Genomic DNA, 22034 nt, shown 5'->3' on the forward strand with positions numbered 1-22034 from the left:
CTTTATTTGCGCTTTTGTGGCAGCCTCAATGGAAGTTCTTGAAACTTGCTAAGTTCAGATTTTGGCTGTTTCACAACAAATTGCTGGAAAAGGGTGCTTTCTGTCTATAATTAATTCACACCCTTGCACCCATGAGGGTGCAAATTAAGGGTGTGAGTCATAGACACAAAGCACTCTTGCGGGTGTATTGTTAGTTTACAGTATGGCTTAGCAAGCCTCTTCTCATTGTACCAGCGACCACTATTGTGCAAGGAAAGTGTGCTAGTACAGCTGAAATATTTTTTTTTTCGTTAGCGTCCCTTAAGGCTGCAGGGAAAGAGCACTCGGAGATGTACCGCTCTCTAGGCACACAAGACCCAGCATCGATTTTTCAAAACAAAATTTAAATTATGCCATTCTTGATTACCAGAGACTGCGAGAAAGCTGGTACTGTTCAGGACATATCCCAGGGCAATAATCCCGTAGCAAGTAACATCTTCATCTGGTCACTTAGGCACATGCAAAGGAAGCTTCGTTTCACAAAAGAACGTTTGGAAATTTAGCCTTATGGTCTAAAAAATAAACAATATTTCGCGAAAGAAAGTTTTTCATCTATTGAACAAGACGGCAATGATGTACGCTGTTGTAAGTGTTCGTCTTGAGTTTATCTATTGGCCATCTATTCATCGATGATGATTACAACATGGACTTGTATAAATTGCACCATTCTCACATATGGGTAAAGATCGCGGAGTCTTAGCTTAGAGATTCTTAACCACATTTTTCGTCCCAGCATATTCGATGACAACAATTAGCCTAATTTATTATCCAAATTCTATCAATCGATTGACCCACCGCGGTGGTTCAGCGGCTGTGGCGTTGAGCTGCTAAGCACAAGGACCTGGGTTCGATTCCCTTTAGCGGCAGCCGCGTTTCTACGGAGGCAAATGCAAGAACGCTCGTGTATTCGTATTTAGGCGCATATTAAAAAATCCCCAGGTGGCCGAAAACCCCAGGTAGCCCTACGCGCATTGCATGACCTGCCCAGCTACATTTTTCCCCCCTAATGACAACTAGAGCATCGGCTATCCTCGTTTTCTCTCTCTGATCGAAACGGCTCTCATCCTGTCTTTTACGGTCACGCCTAACAATTTTTCGTTATCAGCCATCGCTTACTCTCACCTCACGCTGAGGACAAAGTATTAACGATATTTTGTGGCTGTTATTGAAACCGGCCGCTAGTTCGGAGGCAGTTACATATACATCCGCAGAGTTTCGATTTCCGCCTGCAATAGTATTGTGGAACAGAGACGCGCACGCAAGCGGTAGATGACGCCACACTTGTTGAAAGTGATAAACGAAAAAAAATAATAAACTGCGCAATATATTTCGAAAGAATAGAAATCTGGATGTATTGCAGGCCTTTAACAAATCAGAATTCTTCTAAACAAAACACTTCGAAGCACTAAACGAGACTACTTGTCTAACATGTTTGATGATATCACGAATAGTAAACATATATGGCAGCAAATTTATTCGGTTAGGTTTTATGGGAATTCGACTACCAATTTGAAAGAGTTGACTATTGACAACAATACTTTAGGCGGAGAAATGTTAGGAAACGTTTTAGAGCGATAGCTGGACTACTCCAGGTACAAACGCAGAAAGCGCCTGGTTCCGTAAAACTGACCTTCAAGCTCAGCCAAGGTCAAAGTGTGACTTAACCTGTCCCTACCGGCGGCTGCTGCGTCCGCCACGTGGACGCCCATATGTTCAAAGCGATCTGCGATGTTTACAAAGTGCGCCGAGTGCTGATAGCTTCGTATTTACGCACTGTGCTTTCGACGCTTCATTCGCGTTGAAGAGAGAGGAAGCACGAAAGTTAAATTCGCCCGCTGCTGCTGCCGCGCCGAGCAGCGCCTGTGTGTTGTCTTGCGCTGCAATTATAAGATGCGGTAGTTGGTGACGATGCCGAGTAGCGTGTGAATCCTTTCCCAAAACAAGGAAAACCGTGCTATCGCTCTACAAGTTTAGTTTAACCGCGTTCAACCATGGCAATTTTTTTAACGAGTATTTCACTTCTCTTCCTCAGAGTTCCCGCAATCCTTTTTCATGACTATTTGAGGCCTCCTACCGAGTCAATTTTTTTAGTTCTAACAGATAGTAGTAAAGTGTTTAAAATATTCACGGCGCTTGGGAAAACTAGGAAATTTAACCCCCATCGACATGCGGCCGCCACGGTCGGGATTTTATCCAGCGACCTCCTGCTTAGCAGCGCAACGTCAAAGCCTCTAAGCTTTAAGCTTTAACGTCCAGTAATGCTTTTGTGTTTTGTAAAATATGTTGTAAATAAAGAATTGATGAATGAATGAATGAATGAATGAATGAATGAATGAATGAATGAATGAATGAACCAAGACGAGTACGGATGCATGAAGTAATTGGATTCTCAAGCGCTCCCTATCGTCAGCGCATTACCAGCGCTAATGTTGTTACAGCCTTGGCTGCGCCATCTGCTATAGGTATAGAATAGGTATAGGTAGAGCATTTTCCGTGCTCGGCTGCTGTCTCTCTAGGCCTCGCAGCGTCAAAACAAACAGCTGATTTCAAAGAATAACGATAAGTGCCAATACTTTGTCCTTAACGCGAAATGGATCTGAGGGATGACTGATTTTACCATCTATTTCTTGCTGTCTCGACCGAGAGTAGAACGCAAGAGTGGATTCGAATCGAAGCGCGCGGTCTGGGCTCGTCTGTGCGCCGCCATGTTGCAACGCAACCACGGTAACGTGCATGCCGCGGTAGTCAGGGGTACAAGGCGCGCATGCGCAGTGGGCCTTACTGGTTAATAATAATATATGGGGTTTTACGTGCCAAAACCACTTTCTGATTATGAGGCACGCCGTAGTGGGGGACTCCGGAAATTTTGACCACCTGGGGTTCTTTAACGTGCACCTAAATCTAAGTACACGGGTGTTTTCGCATTTCGCCCCCATCGAAATGCGGCCGCCGTGGCCGGGATTCGATCCCGCGACCTCGTGCTCAGCAGCCTAACACCATAGCCACTGAGCAACCACGGCGGGTCCCTTACTGGTTAAGTATTATGGCAAGGTATCATGTGCCCCGCAAAGCTAAAGCCACTCCACGGTATGAACTCTCTATTAGCCCGAAAAATATATTGTTCGAAAATACGGCCCTAATGTGTATATTTGGCTGCTGTGCACGTTCTTGATTACACGGAGGGCCAAGCTGCCGTTGCTGCTTGAAATTTTGAAAAGCGATGGTCATTCACATGAATACTATGATTTTTGGGCTTGTCGGCGTCGCAGTGCTAAAATCGAGCTAGCAAGGAGACACGAAACACCCCCTGCCCCCCCCCCCCCCCCCACACACACACGGCTTGCTCTCAAAGCACTCATTTAAATGTTTCGTTTAGTGCTCTCTAAGTTGTATTGGCAAAATTTTGTGTGTCGTCAAATAGTAGGTTAAAGAACATGCGCGCGCAATAAAATTGTTGCTCTTCTGCAGGACTGGTTTTATTTTTTTCATGCCAAAAAATATATATGAAGAAAAAATGGCCATTTTGTCCTTGGGCAGAAGCGACGGTTGTGCAAGATAGTGTATGGTAAATTTGTTGTGCTAAAGCTGCTCTGTAAGTTTTCAGTGTCCAGTGCCATTCGATGGAATCCGAAATCTGTGATGCTCAGCGACCTAGTGTGGACGGAGTGAAAAATTCTTTTTACGGCAAAGCTGTTTACGGCTAGATTCTGGCGGCTCCGTGGACATATAGGCAAACAATTGCTCATACTTAGGCTGATCCCGAAGATAGTGCAATGCCGGGCCGATCAGTGGCAGAGGTGAAGCAGGCGTTGAACACTCCCCATACATAGGCCGATACCGAAGATAGTGCAATGCCAGGTCGACCAGTGGCGGAGGTGAAGCAGGCGTTGAACACTCCCTAAACATAGGCTGATCCCGAAGATAGTGCAATGCCGGACCGACCACTGCAGGGGCGGAGGTGAAGCAGGCGTTAAGCACTCCTTATACGTGGGCCGATCCCGTGGGCCGACCCACGGCGGAAGTGCAGTTCGCCATTAAGCGGCCCACATTAACAGCTTCACTGGTCATCCTTTTTCAGAGAGTGGAAGGGCACTGAATTTTAAACCTGTAAATACTATTGCGAACGCTTTTCCAAGTTACGGTCATGTATGACGCTGTTGCTAGTATACCAATAAAGTTCCCTTAGTAGACCACTGTTTCGTAAATCTTGTATAGCTATACAGTGCACTGTACGCGCATATTTCAGGCTGTACATATATAGAGGGCACCGAACTGCAATCGGCTTTTATGTGTCTATGAAGTAATCATTCTTTCTAAAGAGATATCACGTTTTCTCCCGCTAATTGGAGCTACAATCACCGCTAATGACGGCTTCTATTGGTGGATTCACGAATTATCAAGATCTTACGCGGGAAAGATGAATACTTGTAACCTACATGGTCAAAATGTGAGCATGCATGAAACTGATTTTTCTTTAAACGTAGGAGTACTTATTTCATATTTAAATGAGCATCTGGGGCCACTTTTTTTCCTGATAGCACTGAGAATATTGAGTTGCACCGTTTAGCATGTGACGTCATCTAGGTGACTGCCGTAACGCCGCGCACGGTCTGGCTAGGTCAGTGTTGCTTGACGCGTCGACAGGCCTTGCCCAGGTAGTTCAGTTTTTGTAACCACGTGAGTCGGACAGCTTATACTATAGAGAATATTCAGGAACCCTTCCACTATGTACACTTTAAAAATCGAGCAGCGTAAAGCTGCGCAAGCTTGTTGCTTTTGCTGTGTTGAGGCAACTGCAGTAAAATTGCAGTAAAAAATGTGCGCTCTATTTCTTCCGCGGGGACTGGGGGGCACGAAGCCTCTCTGCGACTTCCATCACAATTTGAATAACAAAGTGCGGCTGGTCTCGCAGTTGAGGTATAGTATAACAAGTACGGCTGCTGTCTATTGGAAAGTATGAAATGTGATGTTTGACGCATCTACACCATTTGAAATGACATGGTCTATTGCAACTTCCTATCGGGACGCGTTATTTAGGGTCACTCTGAACTACACAAACATCATTTACAATGTATAAAGCAGTGGCACTACACCGAGTGCTTTCTCTCCAAGCACCTTCAAGCTGACAAGGCTGTTCTTCGTTCTGTCCCTCTCCGCACCTCAGTTGTTTAGGAGACCTCCCTCCCGAAGTAGCTATGCTATGTATAATAAGTGAAGCACTGATGCCTTACCTGGAGGAGAGGCCAAGAAGATAAGTCGTCGTACAGCACCTGGGCGACTGTAATGCTATGTATTGTCGTGCTCGCCCCCATGCCTTTGACCGCAGTGATAGACCCATGCTACAAACCACATTAAAGCCCTTGCTAGAGACCACATCGTGCACTGGTGTCAGAATCGGTAAACCAAGTCCCACATCTCTCTGGGACCAACCCAGTTTATTTAATACATAATGTATCGGGGATCGGCCTCGTTGACTCGATGTGACACACCACGACACGCCAAACCCAGGAGAATTACGCAGAGGAAACTTTCTTTAAAAAGGAAGAAACGGATTTGAATTCCGCATTCTAGAGTTTCAGCATTTCATGACCCACCGCGATGGCTTAGTGGTTACGGCGTTGCGCTGCTAACCACTATAGGTCGCGGGTTGGAATCCTGGCCACGGCGGCCGCGTTTAGATCGGGGCGAAATGCAAAAACACCCGTGTACTTAGGTTTAGGCGCACGTTAAAGAACCTCAGTTGGTCGAAATTAATATGGAGGGCCCCACTACGGCCTATATATATATATATATATATATATATATATATATATATATATAGCCCGAGCCTCTTCCAGCGTTTTCCGGGGGACAGAGCCCTGCCCCCCGGAAAACGCTGGAGGGGGCTCGGGCTATATATATATATATATATATATATATATATATATATATATATATATATATAGGCCAGAGCCATGCCCCCCGGAAAACGCTGGAGGAGGCTCGGGCCCTGTGGTCGGCGCCTATGTTCCGGGGTGTTTTACATTGCCTCTTCGGTTATCTGTCAAACTTCACTGCAATGCACCAGCGTAACTCACTTGGCAGCATTTTCTGGGAACCGGGAAACTTCCATCGTTCCCGGCATCGCACCCGGGACCACCGTTTCCCCGTGATTCAAGTTGTTCATTATTTCGGCGTTGATCCCTGGTTCGCTCAGGCGGAAAAGTGACACGGCCCGGAAAAGCGTTGATCCCGGGTCCATTCGCCGACCCAGGACAAATTTATCAACCGCCAAGCTTTCTTTCCGAAAAACACGTGTTGGGTTTCCCTTGTAGCTTCGCGCTCCTCTTGGAGGGCTGACATTTTTGTTTTTTTCTTTGGCCAGTACATTTGAGCAAAGCACCTGTTTCACGCGGCAACGCTTCGAACAAACGTCAAAAGCCCACGCAGCTTACGCTTACAGCGGCTATTCTTGCTCCAGGTCGGTGCACTGGTCCTCGGCTGGTCATCGTGCAGTCCGAGACTCAGCCGGTAGGCATCCGAACACGAAGACAGAACCCACGCCGAAAATTCCACCAGTAGCGCAATGTAGGAGCACCGAAACCACATGACAAAGAAAGGTCACTCGTTTAGGACGATGCGCGCTCAAAAGAATGGCGCGGCGTCATAGCCACAGGGTATCTAGCCCTGGGCCCAGAGATCTTAGAATAACGTCCTTCCTGGCGAGATGCCAGAGACCCAAGACCAAGCGGTACCCGAGGGTTTCCGACGACAGAACGTGCGGGCACGCAAAAGATGGCGAGAAGCGACGACGTGCCATTGTTCTCGTCAGGCGTGCGAAGTCCTCGTCTTTGCGGTCAGCCGTGCGCTGGTTGCAAGAACGCATGTTTTTTTCGCGCACGCTAGGTTCACGCCTGGCCACCGCCACCACAATGACGGTTGGTGAAGAAGGCCAAGGTCTGGTCTGCCGGACACGACTTTAAGGACGGACCGAAAATTGAAAACAAGTAGAAAAACAGAATCTGGAGCAGTACATTTCTTCCGCGCGAGAGATAAGTTTTCTTCTACTAGCAAAAAGTTAGTGTGGTAACTTCCAGCCTTTAGAGAGCAGTGGAGGAGTACGCTTTGTCTAGGCCAAGTAGTGGAAAGGAATAAAAAGAAGCAGAACATATGTGGCCCAAGAAAAATGAGTTGGAGACGTTGAGGAGATATTGATGGGCTGATTGGCTTGTCGTTTTTGCTGAAAAACTTGCAGATGCGTGAACAAACACCAAAGGGACAAACATATCAGAGCTCGTGTTAGACCACAGTCGTGGTCCAGTCGTGGCAGTTGGAACGTATTCCTAAATTATTAACGACAGCTTACCGATAACCAAGAAATCTGCAAGTTCACTGTATTCAGCCCAAGGGCCGATCCAGTCTAGCCTTATGAGAGGGGGGAGTGAGGGTTGGGGGTGTCCATCCAAGCATCCAGAAAACCGAGAAGGAGAAGCCGAAGGCGCTGCATGCTCTATTTTGGCAGCGCTGAAGTGCCAGCATATATTATATAAGTACCGGCATGTGGTAACAGGCATGTCTAAAAAAGAAGCCTGGATATTCTTTCTTTTGGTATTTACCTGAGTACTTGCCACGGTATTCTCAAACCAGCCTCGGCTCGAAACTCTTCCTCGACTCCTCCAACTAGATTTCGGTGTATGCTCTGAACTCTGTCCTGGTGATGACGATGGTGATACGGGCATCTTCTTTGTAACGGGACTGACATATGCAATCAAGCTCTTTCTTTAAAACGTTCTGGTACATCTAAATTTTGCATATGTTCATGCACTAAGCTGCATTACTCCCAGTATAAAATTCGCCTGAGTGCGTGCTTTCACTTGCTTTGCACCACCACTCTTGCATCCGCTTTTTTTTTACTAGTCTCCACAGCAGTTCCGTTTATGTTTCCCGGACTATGCATAAAGCCTAGCGCCTCGGTCAAGCCAACTGACTCCACATTTATCGCTGGGTGAATACTGCAACCTTCTGATTGAATATGCTCAATCGTTTCGGCACCATTTCCACACGCGATGCGTGAATCGCGTTAATCTACAGGCGTTATATTATACCCTGATCTGTCTCTGAACAGTAGAGCAATGAATTTTAAAGAAATCCGATAAAAATGTTCCCTTGCGATTTTCTAACAATGCGATTAGCATTTTTGGGGAACGTAACTCAGTTTGCGGTACTTAAATTTTTCACATACACAGTGCACCAAGCTTTCTTCTAGCTTGGGCCACAAGGCATGGGCTGACCTTGCCGAGCGAACGTGGACCACTGGGTATGCGGACCCGAACAGACAACCTTGGTACTACGCATGCGACAATGCTATGTGCCTATTCCTGGCCGACCTCCCAGGATGGATGTGACAAGGTGACACAATGTGTATGTAGCCTGAAATATGTTAAAGCGCTCGTGCCACAACCGCTACAGACGACTCCGCGTCGAGGGTGGCCGCTTGATGGAAAGCCACTGCAACGAAGTTGCGGCTGTAGGAGAGTAGAGAAAGTGGGGTTTGCTACAGAGTTGCAAGCGGGGGCAGTGGTTACAGCAATATGTACTGTGTCAAGGCATCATTCGGTGTTGTGGTCGGTAGCAATACTGTCAGTTCGTGCGTCTGCTGACGTGCCCATAATTAAGGTTTCATGAATCGCGGATATCATGGGGATATGGAGCGAGAATACAATATTCATCATAACATATAAGGCACATTATCGCCAATTCTACGCCCATCGCAGGAAAGATTGCTAATCGCATTACGTCGCCAGTCATCTACATATGGATACGGCATCAATCTTCTTTCGCTGCTCGATACTGTTACATAGCTGGCTTCATCTTTGTTGCTCCCATCCAGTGTGCTCTTTCTGCGTCGCTGATTTGGCACTGAACGCCTTTTTCTTTGGCACTGTCTACCCATTTAGAGCAATATTTGCCGTTGTCTTTCGAATCAGATTTTGCTCTGATCTCCCTACCAAACTTTGTTTGGAGGACACCCAGGCCATGCCTTTCTGCACTGATTTTTTTTTTTGGATTTTCCATTCGCCCCAAGCGCTGTCCTTCCAACAGCCCTCTGAATCCATTTCTGGGCTCGCCTGCACTTCTGATTTGAAGTACAGCACCAATGAATAGTTAGAATGTGCTGAAAATATTCAACGTCATCTGGCAACAGCTGAATCAACAATAGAGACGCGGAAATGGCACCAAATGGTGCCGCAATCCTCTGGTTATCCTTTATTTTTTCGCATACCGAATGTGGACATCTATATGAAATGTAGTGAATACATCGTTGACACTGGTGCATCGCCGTCCAGCCATGATCATACAATCATGCATAGCTCACTGCGAAAGAATCACTGCTACTTGCTCAATCTCTCCCGGCATTTTCCTCAGCCGAAGAACGCGAATTCAAGCTGTTCAATGGCATGCCGGTGCAATTCTACTGACAAAACACACGTGGGGCCCTGTTGATTACCGTTCAGGTTGTGCTTGTTTCCAACGCAAAATGGAAGGACCGTCATGCCAAAGCACTTTCGCCACAAGTGCTGCATTCATTGGACAAAGTAATCGATTAAATCATCGATTAGTAATCCATCATTCGTTACAAGTTCATTCTCGAACGTGTGTCTGAGGAGAATGCTATCACTGCTTGTATTCTACACCTGTGCAACATATTAAACATAAACACCAACGGCTTCGGGAAGTGCATATAGTGACACGGCCAAAGACGATTCAAACACCAACGCGGCTACCACAAATATTGCAAAATATTGCGCACAAATAATCCGTACAACAAAATTGAAACACCAACTCAACTAACATACAATCCCCAAGCAATGCACAAATAACCAGAGAAAATATTGCAGGAGCTTTTGGGTGGGTTTCACTGAAGGATATATATTATTGTTCCTCTTCAAAAGGGAGTTTATTTAATCTAAAACACCCATTTTCCCAATACACGCCCCATTCATTAACACCGTATTGTTATACAGGTCTTGAATGACATCTCACACAATCTCCTGAAATTACTGGAAAGAGAGCACATGGGGGGAATGTGTTTCCCTTGTTCATCTGATCAATAACATTGCCGTCTTACGTACAATTAGCTCAATCTTCCAATATTCTTGTTCTGTGCGGAACTTTTTCTTTCGAATTTAGTATCTTTGCCGTAGCACGCGAATTTTAGAAACACTAGAGTTACGCTAACCATAAAGTTTGTATTAAAGTTTACATTTTAAAATAAGATAAAAAAATCCTAAACGTCTGTTGAACTTCGGATTTCTGTTTCCAGGACATTTAGTTTTGCTTTGTGCATCGCTGTGAACGAAAAGAAGAATATTTATCAGTCTTCCAAGACGCAATCAACCGAATGTTTGCTGCCTCTGCTATTTGCTATTTCAATATCTCTGATTGAATGTAATCAACGACGTTTTTCTTTATACAAAAGACGTTGTATATAGCGAACAGGCGGGCTAATGGGGCAGGCTCGCCTAAGAAAAAAAAGGTGATCTTTAAACTGCGCCATAAAAAAAAACACCCAATGGAAAGCATACAAAACGCAAACACCATACCAAAGCGAAACACCAAACCAAAACAGCACCCGGCGGGGCTGAGGGAGGAAGGAAGGAAGGAAATGGGAGGACGTGCAGGATCGTTGACCGTGAAATCTTCTTGCCCTCTGCGGCGGCAGCGGTGGCGAGAGGAAGAAGATAAAAAAATAAAAAGAAAAGAAACGCAAGGCAAAGCAACGTTTCGGCTCTTTGACCTGCTCTCCTGCGGTTGGCTTCCGGGAGAAGGCAGTGCCAGAGAACGAAGCTGCGGCCTTAAAACGACCACCTTGACTCGCCGGCCGCCTCAGTCTGGTCTGCAGCGCCCAGACTGGATTCAGCCCACCCGACACGCAAGGTGAGACTTCTTTCACGGTGACTTGCTTTGGGTACGATGACGTGACACGTAGCTCGAGGGCTGTCACGGACCTACGGTGCCCGGTCTGAACGAGATGAGATACCATTAATTTTGTTGCGTGGACTTAATCGCGGGCCTGTGGTGGGTCATTGTGAATCTAATAGGCCGCCGAGTGATCCGTGTGTCACAGAAACAGGTGTCCACATTTGCATAACAAAAAAGTGATACATTCGGATATCGTCCTCATGCAATCTATTATGTAACTATCTTCCGCCTCAGTGCTGACCGTTCAGCGAGTAAATAATTGAGCACGTGATGATGTCTCGCGTTTCGCTGAAGGCATAGTTGGGACTGGCATATGTTTGAGTAATGCTGACGTATTCTTGGTCCAGTCATGTCAGATCTCATCAAGTACCTTGCACTACCGACTGCTTTCGTGTGCCTAACTGTCATGCATCAGCTTCTTTGCCAAGTAGTATCAAATCCAGAGCTTCAGTTTTCCCGATCCGCTTCATTTAGTTTCTTCGTGGGAATGGTCTCAATATAGTTACTCAATTATAAAATAAGAACCGGCTTTATCACAGTATTTTCCCAATCCAAGTTACATTATTTCCTGGAAAATCAACAAATAAATCTACTCTACAGTGTGCCGAAGGAAAGATTCTGCAGATACCTGTTTACATGGTCGTGTCAAATTGAGACAATGTGTACATGCGAATGAGAAACCAATAATCAGTGCTGCTAAAACAACAGGATTCAATATCTTTTTCTTAGCAAACTAATAGGAGCACTTTATCCCGCACCAGCAAACCAAGACGTGCAGTAGTAGCGAAGCTGAAGTCTGAAGTCACTGGTGTGGTTGTACTTCAACATAGCACTTCACGAGCACTCTAATATAGGACTACTTGTAGAGTATTTCAAGTTAGTAAGCAAACATACTGTCCCGTTCTGAGTAATTTCCATCTTTCACTTAGTTGCAGACTGTAGTCATAGTCTGTAGATGCTAGAAGTTGTGAAGTATTGGTCCTTCATCATCATCTGTCACAACCCGTACGGATACGTAATGACGTGTTATTTCCAGATGCCGAGAATTCTATGGGCACTCCTCGTGGGCATTGCGTTGCTGGACCTCGCCGAGGCACAGACGTCAAGGCCACAGTTAAGTAAGTACCTCACGTAGTTGTACATGGACTTGCACTTCGCGACATTTCAATATCATACTTACAAATATGCTCACTAAATCAGCATACGTTTTACTAAATGCCGAAATCCACTCCTCTTGAGAAAAATATAGCCACAAAATACTAAATTTTAAACATCCGATGCCAAACGGATACGTCTGCACTGGCCGTTGACTATATTAGGGAAACTAAGGAGTGAAAAAAAAGTTTGAGAATAGAAAATTGAGGGCTGAATTCTCAAAGCTTTTCACTCGTAAGAGCTGCTTGTCGTTGTCCGGCTGCTCTTGTTAATAATATGTTGTCATTAATAGCTGGCATTTCTTCTTACGAACTGATCCAGCGTGGGAATCACTGTGCGAATGCGGCCTAGTTCCGGCTAGCACATTCCAGTTCCGGCCAATAAGTCCACCTAAAGTGACTGTGTCGCCAACGTGACATCTTGACATTGACAGTGAAACGGTGCAAGACGATCACACACAAAGCACACATCGGAAGGAAGCGACTGTAGTATGTCCCTGTAACGTTCCTCGCAGAGAGCCAATTCAAAATGGGCGACTATCGTTTTTCACAGGTGGATATTTCACATTCCTTCGGTACCGAAACCAAGCCTGTGAAGGTAAATATGGCCAGAATGGAACATGCGTCACAGAGCAGGAATGCGGCGCCAAACAGGGAACGGACATAGGACGCTGCGCCGAAGGCTACGGTGTCTGCTGCCGAGGTGAGTGTTGCACATCGTAGTACCAAAATATTTAGTTAGAAGTCCGGTTACAGTCACAAGCCTCAGGTGTCCCTGTTGCCTTTTTTTTAGAGCAAACGCTTCCTTTTGATAAATTTTGAAGTCTCGTGCATAGCTAAGCTGGATGTAGGTTCGATCACCGAGGCAGTGGGGTCTGCGTTTCATTGGAAGAGGAATGCGAAAGCGAGTGAGCCGTGCTTTGCGTGAGCGTCAATGTATCACATGTGGTGAAAACTATTACGGAGTCCCACGTTACACTGTCGCTCATTTTAATCGCCATGTCCTGTCGATCAAAAGAAAACTGAGAAAACTTACTTATAACAAGGAGGCGAAGAAAGATCACATACGCGCAAAACGGTATACAAAAGGCAACAAGACAAATTCGCTACCTAGGACAGCGCAGTTTTCAAGTAAACAGATAGGTATCAAATTTTTCCTTCTTATTTAGCAAACTTAATTTCAGCCACTACCAAAGCGCTGACGTTATCTGTAGACTTTGCGTTGATGGCAGATTAACAGACCATGATAGGTCAAGAAAGCAATACAAAATAAAAATACAGCCTTAGTTGTTACGCATCCATGCGAACAAATTGACAAGACGAAAAGATAATATCACTACACCGGCGATCATCTTATGCATCTCTTAATTTCGCAATCACGCACAACTGGTATTTATGGCAGCCCAATCTGTGCATAACTTATTTTGCACTGATATTTATTACCTGACATGTTTCTCACAAATCTTTAAAAAAAAACGTGATTCTTTAACCCTTCAACTTTGCTGTTCTGTTTGCAACTGTTTACCTTGTTCGTATTTGTTATTTCGAGCTATAATTTCCCACATGGCATATTTTCTTGCTTTGTCGTTGTTATTCATAATTACGAACTGGTAGTAGGAGGGAAAATATATGAATATTGACCAGCAGGGTATTTCAGAAACCGCGTTAACGCTCCCTTCAGCGGAAGCTTTGGGAAATGACAGCTACAGAAATACAGGGAAGGCTCTTACGTCGGCAGATGGTACGAACGGTCCACATAGGATTACGAGAATGCGGCAAGTAATTTACAGACCGAACACACAATCTTTGGGCCTGTTTGCCACTAATGCGTTTCAGCGAACATTAATAGCACATGGATAGCACTTCAACTTAGCATTGCATACACCGAATTGGTCGCAGGTCGGATAGCTTCGCAGTCCCAAGCGTAAGGTGAAGAAGGAAGGAGAGTTTCTACAAAGTCTTGTAGATGGCAAAGAGAAGAAAGTCACGAGACATGAGATAGCACAAAGCTGAACGTCATAAGCCATGACGTCGATGCTGAAGGCTGATGTCTTCATTTGTGAAGCAGCCGCTGTCCAAAGGATTAACACGTGAGTTAACGGTCACTGCTTGTTTGCCGACGTCACCCACCTTTATTTTATGGGCTGGCGGTTCAATGGTGTGATAATATGACTACGCACTTTTCAGATCATGTGTTATCCTGAAGGCATTGGTCCACTGGTGATAATAAACACATGCGGTACGGGCCACTGCTTGTTTACCAGCGTCCTCCACTTTGATTTGATTGGTAGTTCAGTGGTGTGACATCATCACTCTTTAGACTTGTGTTATTTCGAAGTCATTGGTTCAGTGGTAATAGGGACCCCCTGCAGTGATATAATATGGAACACCTAAATTGTTTTCAAAATGCCACGCGACTAAACATGCACATGCCTGCAAAAAAAAGTGTTCAATGTGACTTAAATGTTCAACACGAAAGCTAGTTGTGACGTCCTAACATGTGAGATTGGAATCTACACATCACGACCACTGAACGCTTAAATACGACCTTGCTATTCCGTCAAATATTGTTCATGGCTGCACAGATGGAACAGCCTCTCACACAAATCACTGGGAGTAGGCTTGAACTAAACAGAGGCGAGCTCACGATCCTTGGCCCTGGCCTCACTTCTGCCCTCACTTGTTCCCACAGTGAGCTTCACGTGCAACATGGTGAGCAGTGTCAACGAGACTGAGTTCGTCAACCCAAGTTACCCTAGCGGCGAGGTTGGCACGGGCACCTGCGAGGTGACCATCACCAAGACGCCAGACATCTGCCAGCTGCGCTTGGACTTCCTCGAGTTCAGCCTGGCGCCTCCTGATGAGCAGGGTCTGTGCAACGTCGACTCATTCATGGTCCGCAGCACTGTGGGAGAGAATCTGCCCCAGCTCTGCGGTGAAAACAATGGCCAACACCGTGAGTTGAACAAGCTGCTGTCATGTGTGTTTAAATGTGATACCATTCTTTTCCACCACCCTACCCGTTTGTTGAATATAGCTAGATACTTGGGCTAGAAGCTGTACCAAATTGAAAGAAAGGAATCATTTTGAATAGTTGGGATTAAACCAAGAGCCATGTGGCTGTAATACGATGCTGTGCCGATACTCTACAACCACATTACATTGTCGACACACACAAAAAAGGTTGTAACCTAGTGTCCTTCTCGCAATGGTTTCAGCATGTCACAGTCAGGTAGCATAAAATTTGATTTTTATGACCTAAATTAAACATCAGACTTAATAGGTTGGAGGTACAATTAATCATGCATTAACAAGAGGTGCACAGTATTTTAAATTTGGAACACACGTATCATCCCTTAATCACTGTCGCGGACAATTAGTCATGTAATGAGCGTCGGAATCGCCATTAACTTCGTAGATATAGTCACAATAAACACAAACTTCTGAACCGTGTCATTGCGCACCGCGACACTGAAAGGCTATAGAATACTCACAATAGTAATCAGACACGACTTCTGCAACAAATTTACTTGCTACTTCAAAGGAGAATTCTACAATGAAACCAAAATAGCCAAGCATGTACATCCGATGCCTATGCTGAAGAGGAGAAACGATGCATTCCTGAGTGGTTGTTCTATAGCGAGGACCTGCCACCAGAAAAAGGCGTTTTTTTCACATTGTAACATTAAGGAATGAAAGCGGATCAAAACACACAACAAGCATGTGTCATCAGCCTTTACTATTTTTGGCAACTCTTGTAACGGCTCCTCATAACTTACGCCGACTTTCATGAAGATCTGCTTCCTAAAACAGTGCTTTGCTGCACAATGTTTACGATGGTGTGCAAATCAGTTCTAAAACTATGACTGACGGCGCTGTCATTAAGGTACCACTCACGGAACGGGGCAGTCTTGTCTACTTCGCTGCTAGTTTTCTTCGAAGACAAGATTCTTGGGAGCCAGTTTGCAGATTTCAACAGTGTGAACTGTGCTTCATTTTCATTGTTAAGACTGCACATTAGGTCTAGAACAAGTCTATGAACAGACTTAGATGAAAACAGACTTGTGCTTGCGTGACACAATCAGTGTCGCTTGCTGCAAGCCCCGTTCCTGTTGAGTAATATCCTCACTTGTCGCCAGAAAACAAAAGTGTGTGAGCACGTAGCCTTGATGTGACGATAAGAACCAATAAAAATAGCGTGTATATATATATATATATATATATAAACGAGAAGGAAGGGGGTTAACCGAGGGACCCGATATTTATTAGTCATATAATGAGAAGCCAACAAACACTCACACCAAGTACAACATAGGGGAAATTGCATGTGCTTAATAAATGAAATAAAGTAATGATAAATTAAAGGAAATTAAAGTGGATGAAAAAACAACTTGCCGCAGGTGGGAACCGAACCCACAACCTTCGCATGTCGCGTGCGATGCTCTACCAATTGAGCTACCGCGGCGGCGTTTCCCCATCCACTTTCTTGGGTATTTATGTGTACTAGTAGAACCCTGGGAGTGTTAGCCAGCGCCCCCACTCACAGACCTTGGCGGCGGACGTGGAACGTCTTTTTTGCCGCAGGCGTCACGAGAACGTGATCTTTTCGGGTGAAGGCAACTGGTCAATAAACCCACATATGCTACCTGAAGGCATCAATGTTGCCGGATTCGAGACCCTCGTTATGTAATAAACGAGAAGGAAGGGGGTTAACCGAGGGACCCGATATTTATTAGTCATATAATGAGAAGCCAACAAACACTCACACCAAGTACAACATAGGGGAAATTGCATGTGCTTAATAAATGAAATAAAGTAATGATAAATTAAAGGAAATTAAAGTGGATGAAAAAACAACTTGCCGCAGGTGGGAACCGAACCCACAACCTTCGCATGTCGCGTGCGATGCTCTACCAATTGAGCTACCGCGGCGGCGTTTCCCCATCCACTTTCTTGGGTATTTATGTGTACTAGTAGAACCCTGGGAGTGTTAGCCAGCGCCCCCACTCACAGACCTTGGCGGCGGACGTGGAACGTCTTTTTTGCCGCAGGCGTCACGAGAACGTGATCTTTTCGGGTGAAGGCAACTGGTCAATAAACCCACATATGCTACCTGAAGGCATCAATGTTGCCGGATTCGAGACCCTCGTTATGTAATAAACGAGAAGGAAGGGGGTTAACCGAGGGACCCGATATTTATTAGTCATATAATGAGAAGCCAACAAACACTCACACCAAGTACAACATAGGGGAAATTGCATGTGCTTAATAAATGAAATAAAGTAATGATAAATTAAAGGAAATTAAAGTGGATGAAAAAACAACTTGCCGCAGGTGGGAACCGAACCCACAACCTTCGCATGTCGCGTGCGATGCTCTACCAATTGAGCTACCGCGGCGGCGTTTCCCCATCCACTTTCTTGGGTATTTATGTGTACTAGTAGAACCCTGGGAGTGTTAGCCAGCGCCCCCACTCACAGACCTTGGCGGCGGACGTGGAACGTCTTTTTTGCCGCAGGCGTCACGAGAACGTGATCTTTTCGGGTGAAGGCAACTGGTCAATAAACCCACATATGCTACCTGAAGGCATCAATGTTGCCGGATTCGAGACCCTCGTTATGTAATAAACGAGAAGGAAGGGGGTTAACCGAGGGACCCGATATTTATTAGTCATATAATGAGAAGCCAACAAACACTCACACCAAGTACAACATAGGGGAAATTGCATGTGCTTAATAAATGAAATAAAGTAATGATAAATTAAAGGAAATTAAAGTGGATGAAAAAACAACTTGCCGCAGGTGGGAACCGAACCCACAACCTTCGCATGTCGCGTGCGATGCTCTACCAATTGAGCTACCGCGGCGGCGTTTCCCCATCCACTTTCTTGGGTATTTATGTGTACTAGTAGAACCCTGGGAGTGTTAGCCAGCGCCCCCACTCACAGACCTTGGCGGCGGACGTGGAACGTCTTTTTTGCCGCAGGCGTCACGAGAACGTGATCTTTTCGGGTGAAGGCAACTGGTCAATAAACCCACATATGCTACCTGAAGGCATCAATGTTGCCGGATTCGAGACCCTCGTTATGTAATAAACGAGAAGGAAGGGGGTTAACCGAGGGACCCGATATTTATTAGTCATATAATGAGAAGCCAACAAACACTCACACCAAGTACAACATAGGGGAAATTGCATGTGCTTAATAAATGAAATAAAGTAATGATAAATTAAAGGAAATTAAAGTGGATGAAAAAACAACTTGCCGCAGGTGGGAACCGAACCCACAACCTTCGCATGTCGCGTGCGATGCTCTACCAATTGAGCTACCGCGGCGGCGTTTCCCCATCCACTTTCTTGGGTATTTATGTGTACTAGTAGAACCCTGGGAGTGTTAGCCAGCGCCCCCACTCACAGACCTTGGCGGCGGACGTGGAACGTCTTTTTTGCCGCAGGCGTCACGAGAACGTGATCTTTTCGGGTGAAGGCAACTGGTCAATAAACCCACATATGCTACCTGAAGGCATCAATGTTGCCGGATTCGAGACCCTCGTTATGTAATAAACGAGAAGGAAGGGGGTTAACCGAGGGACCCGATATTTATTAGTCATATAATGAGAAGCCAACAAACACTCACACCAAGTACAACATAGGGGAAATTGCATGTGCTTAATAAATGAAATAAAGTAATGATAAATTAAAGGAAATTAAAGTGGATGAAAAAACAACTTGCCGCAGGTGGGAACCGAACCCACAACCTTCGCATGTCGCGTGCGATGCTCTACCAATTGAGCTACCGCGGCGGCGTTTCCCCATCCACTTTCTTGGGTATTTATGTGTACTAGTAGAACCCTGGGAGTGTTAGCCAGCGCCCCCACTCACAGACCTTGGCGGCGGACGTGGAACGTCTTTTTTGCCGCAGCCGCCAAGGTCTGTGAGTGGGGGCGCTGGCTAACACTCCCAGGGTTCTACTAGTACACATAAATACCCAAGAAAGTGGATGGGGAAACGCCGCCGCGGTAGCTCAATTGGTAGAGCATCGCACGCGACATGCGAAGGTTGTGGGTTCGGTTCCCACCTGCGGCAAGTTGTTTTTTCATCCACTTTAATTTCCTTTAATTTATCATTACTTTATTTCATTTATTAAGCACATGCAATTTCCCCTATGTTGTACTTGGTGTGAGTGTTTGTTGGCTTCTCATTATATGACTAATAAATATCGGGTCCCTCGGTTAACCCCCTTCCTTCTCGTTTATTACATAACGAGGGTCTCGAATCCGGCAACATTGATGCCTTCAGGTAGCATATGTGGGTTTATTGACCAGTTGCCTTCACCCGAAAAGATCACGTTCTCGTGACGCCTGCGGCAAAAAAGACGTTCCACGTCCGCCGCCAAGGTCTGTGAGTGGGGGCGCTGGCTAACACTCCCAGGGTTCTACTAGTACACATAAATACCCAAGAAAGTGGATGGGGAAACGCCGCCGCGGTAGCTCAATTGGTAGAGCATCGCACGCGACATGCGAAGGTTGTGGGTTCGGTTCCCACCTGCGGCAAGTTGTTTTTTCATCCACTTTAATTTCCTTTAATTTATCATTACTTTATTTCATTTATTAAGCACATGCAATTTCCCCTATGTTGTACTTGGTGTGAGTGTTTGTTGGCTTCTCATTATATGACTAATAAATATCGGGTCCCTCGGTTAACCCCCTTCCTTCTCGTTTATTACATAACGAGGGTCTCGAATCCGGCAACATTGATGCCTTCAGGTAGCATATGTGGGTTTATTGACCAGTTGCCTTCACCCGAAAAGATCACGTTCTCGTGACGCCTGCGGCAAAAAAGACGTTCCACGTCCGCCGCCAAGGTCTGTGAGTGGGGGCGCTGGCTAACACTCCCAGGGTTCTACTAGTACACATAAATACCCAAGAAAGTGGATGGGGAAACGCCGCCGCGGTAGCTCAATTGGTAGAGCATCGCACGCGACATGCGAAGGTTGTGGGTTCGGTTCCCACCTGCGGCAAGTTGTTTTTTCATCCACTTTAATTTCCTTTAATTTATCATTACTTTATTTCATTTATTAAGCACATGCAATTTCCCCTATGTTGTACTTGGTGTGAGTGTTTGTTGGCTTCTCATTATATGACTATATATATATATATATATATATAATGATTGGCCTACTACATTTCAGCCTGAGTTCTAGGAACACAATTATGTGCTCTTTTTTTGACCGTTGTAGAACTTGCATTCGTTGAAAGCTCGAGCAAGACACTTTTTGTACAACACAAATTTATCGCTGGCAATACTGAATACCAGAAATACGGGGGACAATACCTTCGTTCCTCGCAGCAACAGGCGTTTAAACATTGCTTGAAATTGTTAGCCTTCAATTCGAAACCGGTCTGTTTGATTCAGCAGTATAGTGGTATTCGCGAGAACTAGTTCCTGAACGTGCATACTGGGTCAATCACGTACCGAATAAAATATAATACGAAACATATAAAACTAATAAGTCTCCATTCCTGCAGTGTACGTTGACATGGGTCGACAGTCCGGCAACCCAGTCGTGCTCAGCGTTATTAGCCGAGGAGGCAAGCGCCCAAGGAGGTGGCGAATCAAGATCAGCATGATACAGTGTGGAAGCCCATCGGTATGTCTTTTCAACCTTACTACATAGATGGTTTTCTTAATTATGAAAACCTATGCGTTGCTCCTGAACCATGACTAACAATAAGAAACCCATAGTTTTATTCTTTTCCTAGGGCGAGAGTTTCAGGCCTTCTGCAGTGACAAGTGCTTCGTTGTTTGATGGTACAGGCCAGAAAGCCGGGGCACGTGTTATGCCATGCTGCCTAGTAAGCCCGTGAGCCGAATGCCTGCTTCTTTTTGGCCAACACGATGCAGGAAGTGCACGATGACTTTCAAGCATTCCTCTGACACACGAATGTCTGATATCGTTGGTCATTTCTAAGAGCAAAACGAATCAACTTTCAGAGTATCTGTAGCAGGCACCACAAGTTATTTTCCACAACCTTCGGTTCATCGCTGCGAGTAACGTTGCAACAGCGTGAAGCGTAATAAACGCGCAGGCCTTGTTTACCATTACATAGAAACCGAGGTAATGCACAGGCTATGTTGTTCAACAGTGCTTAATGTTTGACGTTTTGCGGCGTGCACAGCTTTACAAAAGTGGAGTGAGGCACCATATGTCAATGCCTATCATGTGCAATATACAATTCTCACCTTGTGTTTTCCAAGGGGTCTGCTATAACCCGCTAGGAAGCTTCACGTCTTCTCACTTTATTTAGAGATACCTGTTTGTGGGACGTGCGGTAATTGCCCCACCTATAGTGCAAGCGAAGCTAATGGGGAGTAATCGCCGGCCTCAATCAACAGGCTATAGACTCGTCTGCAACTACAGTACACCACCGCCAGTACCGCATCAAGTGCTATAACTAAACGAATGAGAACCCTTGCGGCTGCGAATAATATACTTGGTAACAAACTCATAAGCTGAGTCGAGAATTCAACATTTCACACTTTAAGAGGATGTCAAACGAAAGAGAATTTAACACTCCATCAGTCTAGGTAGCCAATGAAATTTATATTATTATTGGTATATTAAATCCAAACACGTTTCAATTCTAAGCACAGCAGTTTAAAGTGCCATGAATTGGATATAAGAGGAAGGGGAGCGTGTCCAAACGTATTATTTCAAGGTATGAAAAGCAAATATCTGAATGCTTCAGCCAATCCACTAATAAAGAAGGCGTGACCCAGCAAATCCTTACGCCTGCCTTGCTTGCATCGGCTGCAGGTATACTCATCCCATGTAATTTCGATGACTTAATGCTTTGAAGGAAAAAAAAGAGTTGTTCTAGA

At 45.3% G+C, this 22034-nt stretch overlaps 2 protein-coding genes across 2 annotated transcripts in view; one reads left to right on the forward strand and one right to left on the reverse strand.

Annotated features, from left to right (window-relative positions):
• Positions 1–6513, reverse strand: part of LOC139050266 (uncharacterized) — a 22547-nt gene extending 16034 nt beyond the window's left edge. Inside the window, exon 1 of the mRNA XM_070526469.1 lies at positions 6480–6513. The gene's annotated coding sequence lies outside the window, so the exon portion shown is untranslated. The remainder of the gene's footprint in view (positions 1–6479) is intronic.
• A 4317-nt stretch (positions 6514–10830) lies between these two features.
• On the forward strand, positions 10831–21089 carry LOC139050836 (uncharacterized). The gene is made up of 6 exons (XM_070527624.1): positions 10831–10956; positions 12038–12119; positions 12709–12858; positions 14848–15111; positions 20681–20802; positions 21057–21089. The coding sequence occupies exons 2-6, from the start codon at positions 12038–12040 to the stop codon at positions 21087–21089; spliced, it is 651 nt and encodes a 216-aa protein (XP_070383725.1). The 5' UTR covers positions 10831–10956.
• Positions 21090–22034: the final 945 nt, after the last annotated feature.

This window comes from Dermacentor albipictus, chromosome 10 (assembly GCF_038994185.2).
Source record: "Dermacentor albipictus isolate Rhodes 1998 colony chromosome 10, USDA_Dalb.pri_finalv2, whole genome shotgun sequence".
Lineage (NCBI taxonomy): Eukaryota > Metazoa > Arthropoda > Arachnida > Ixodida > Ixodidae > Dermacentor > Dermacentor albipictus.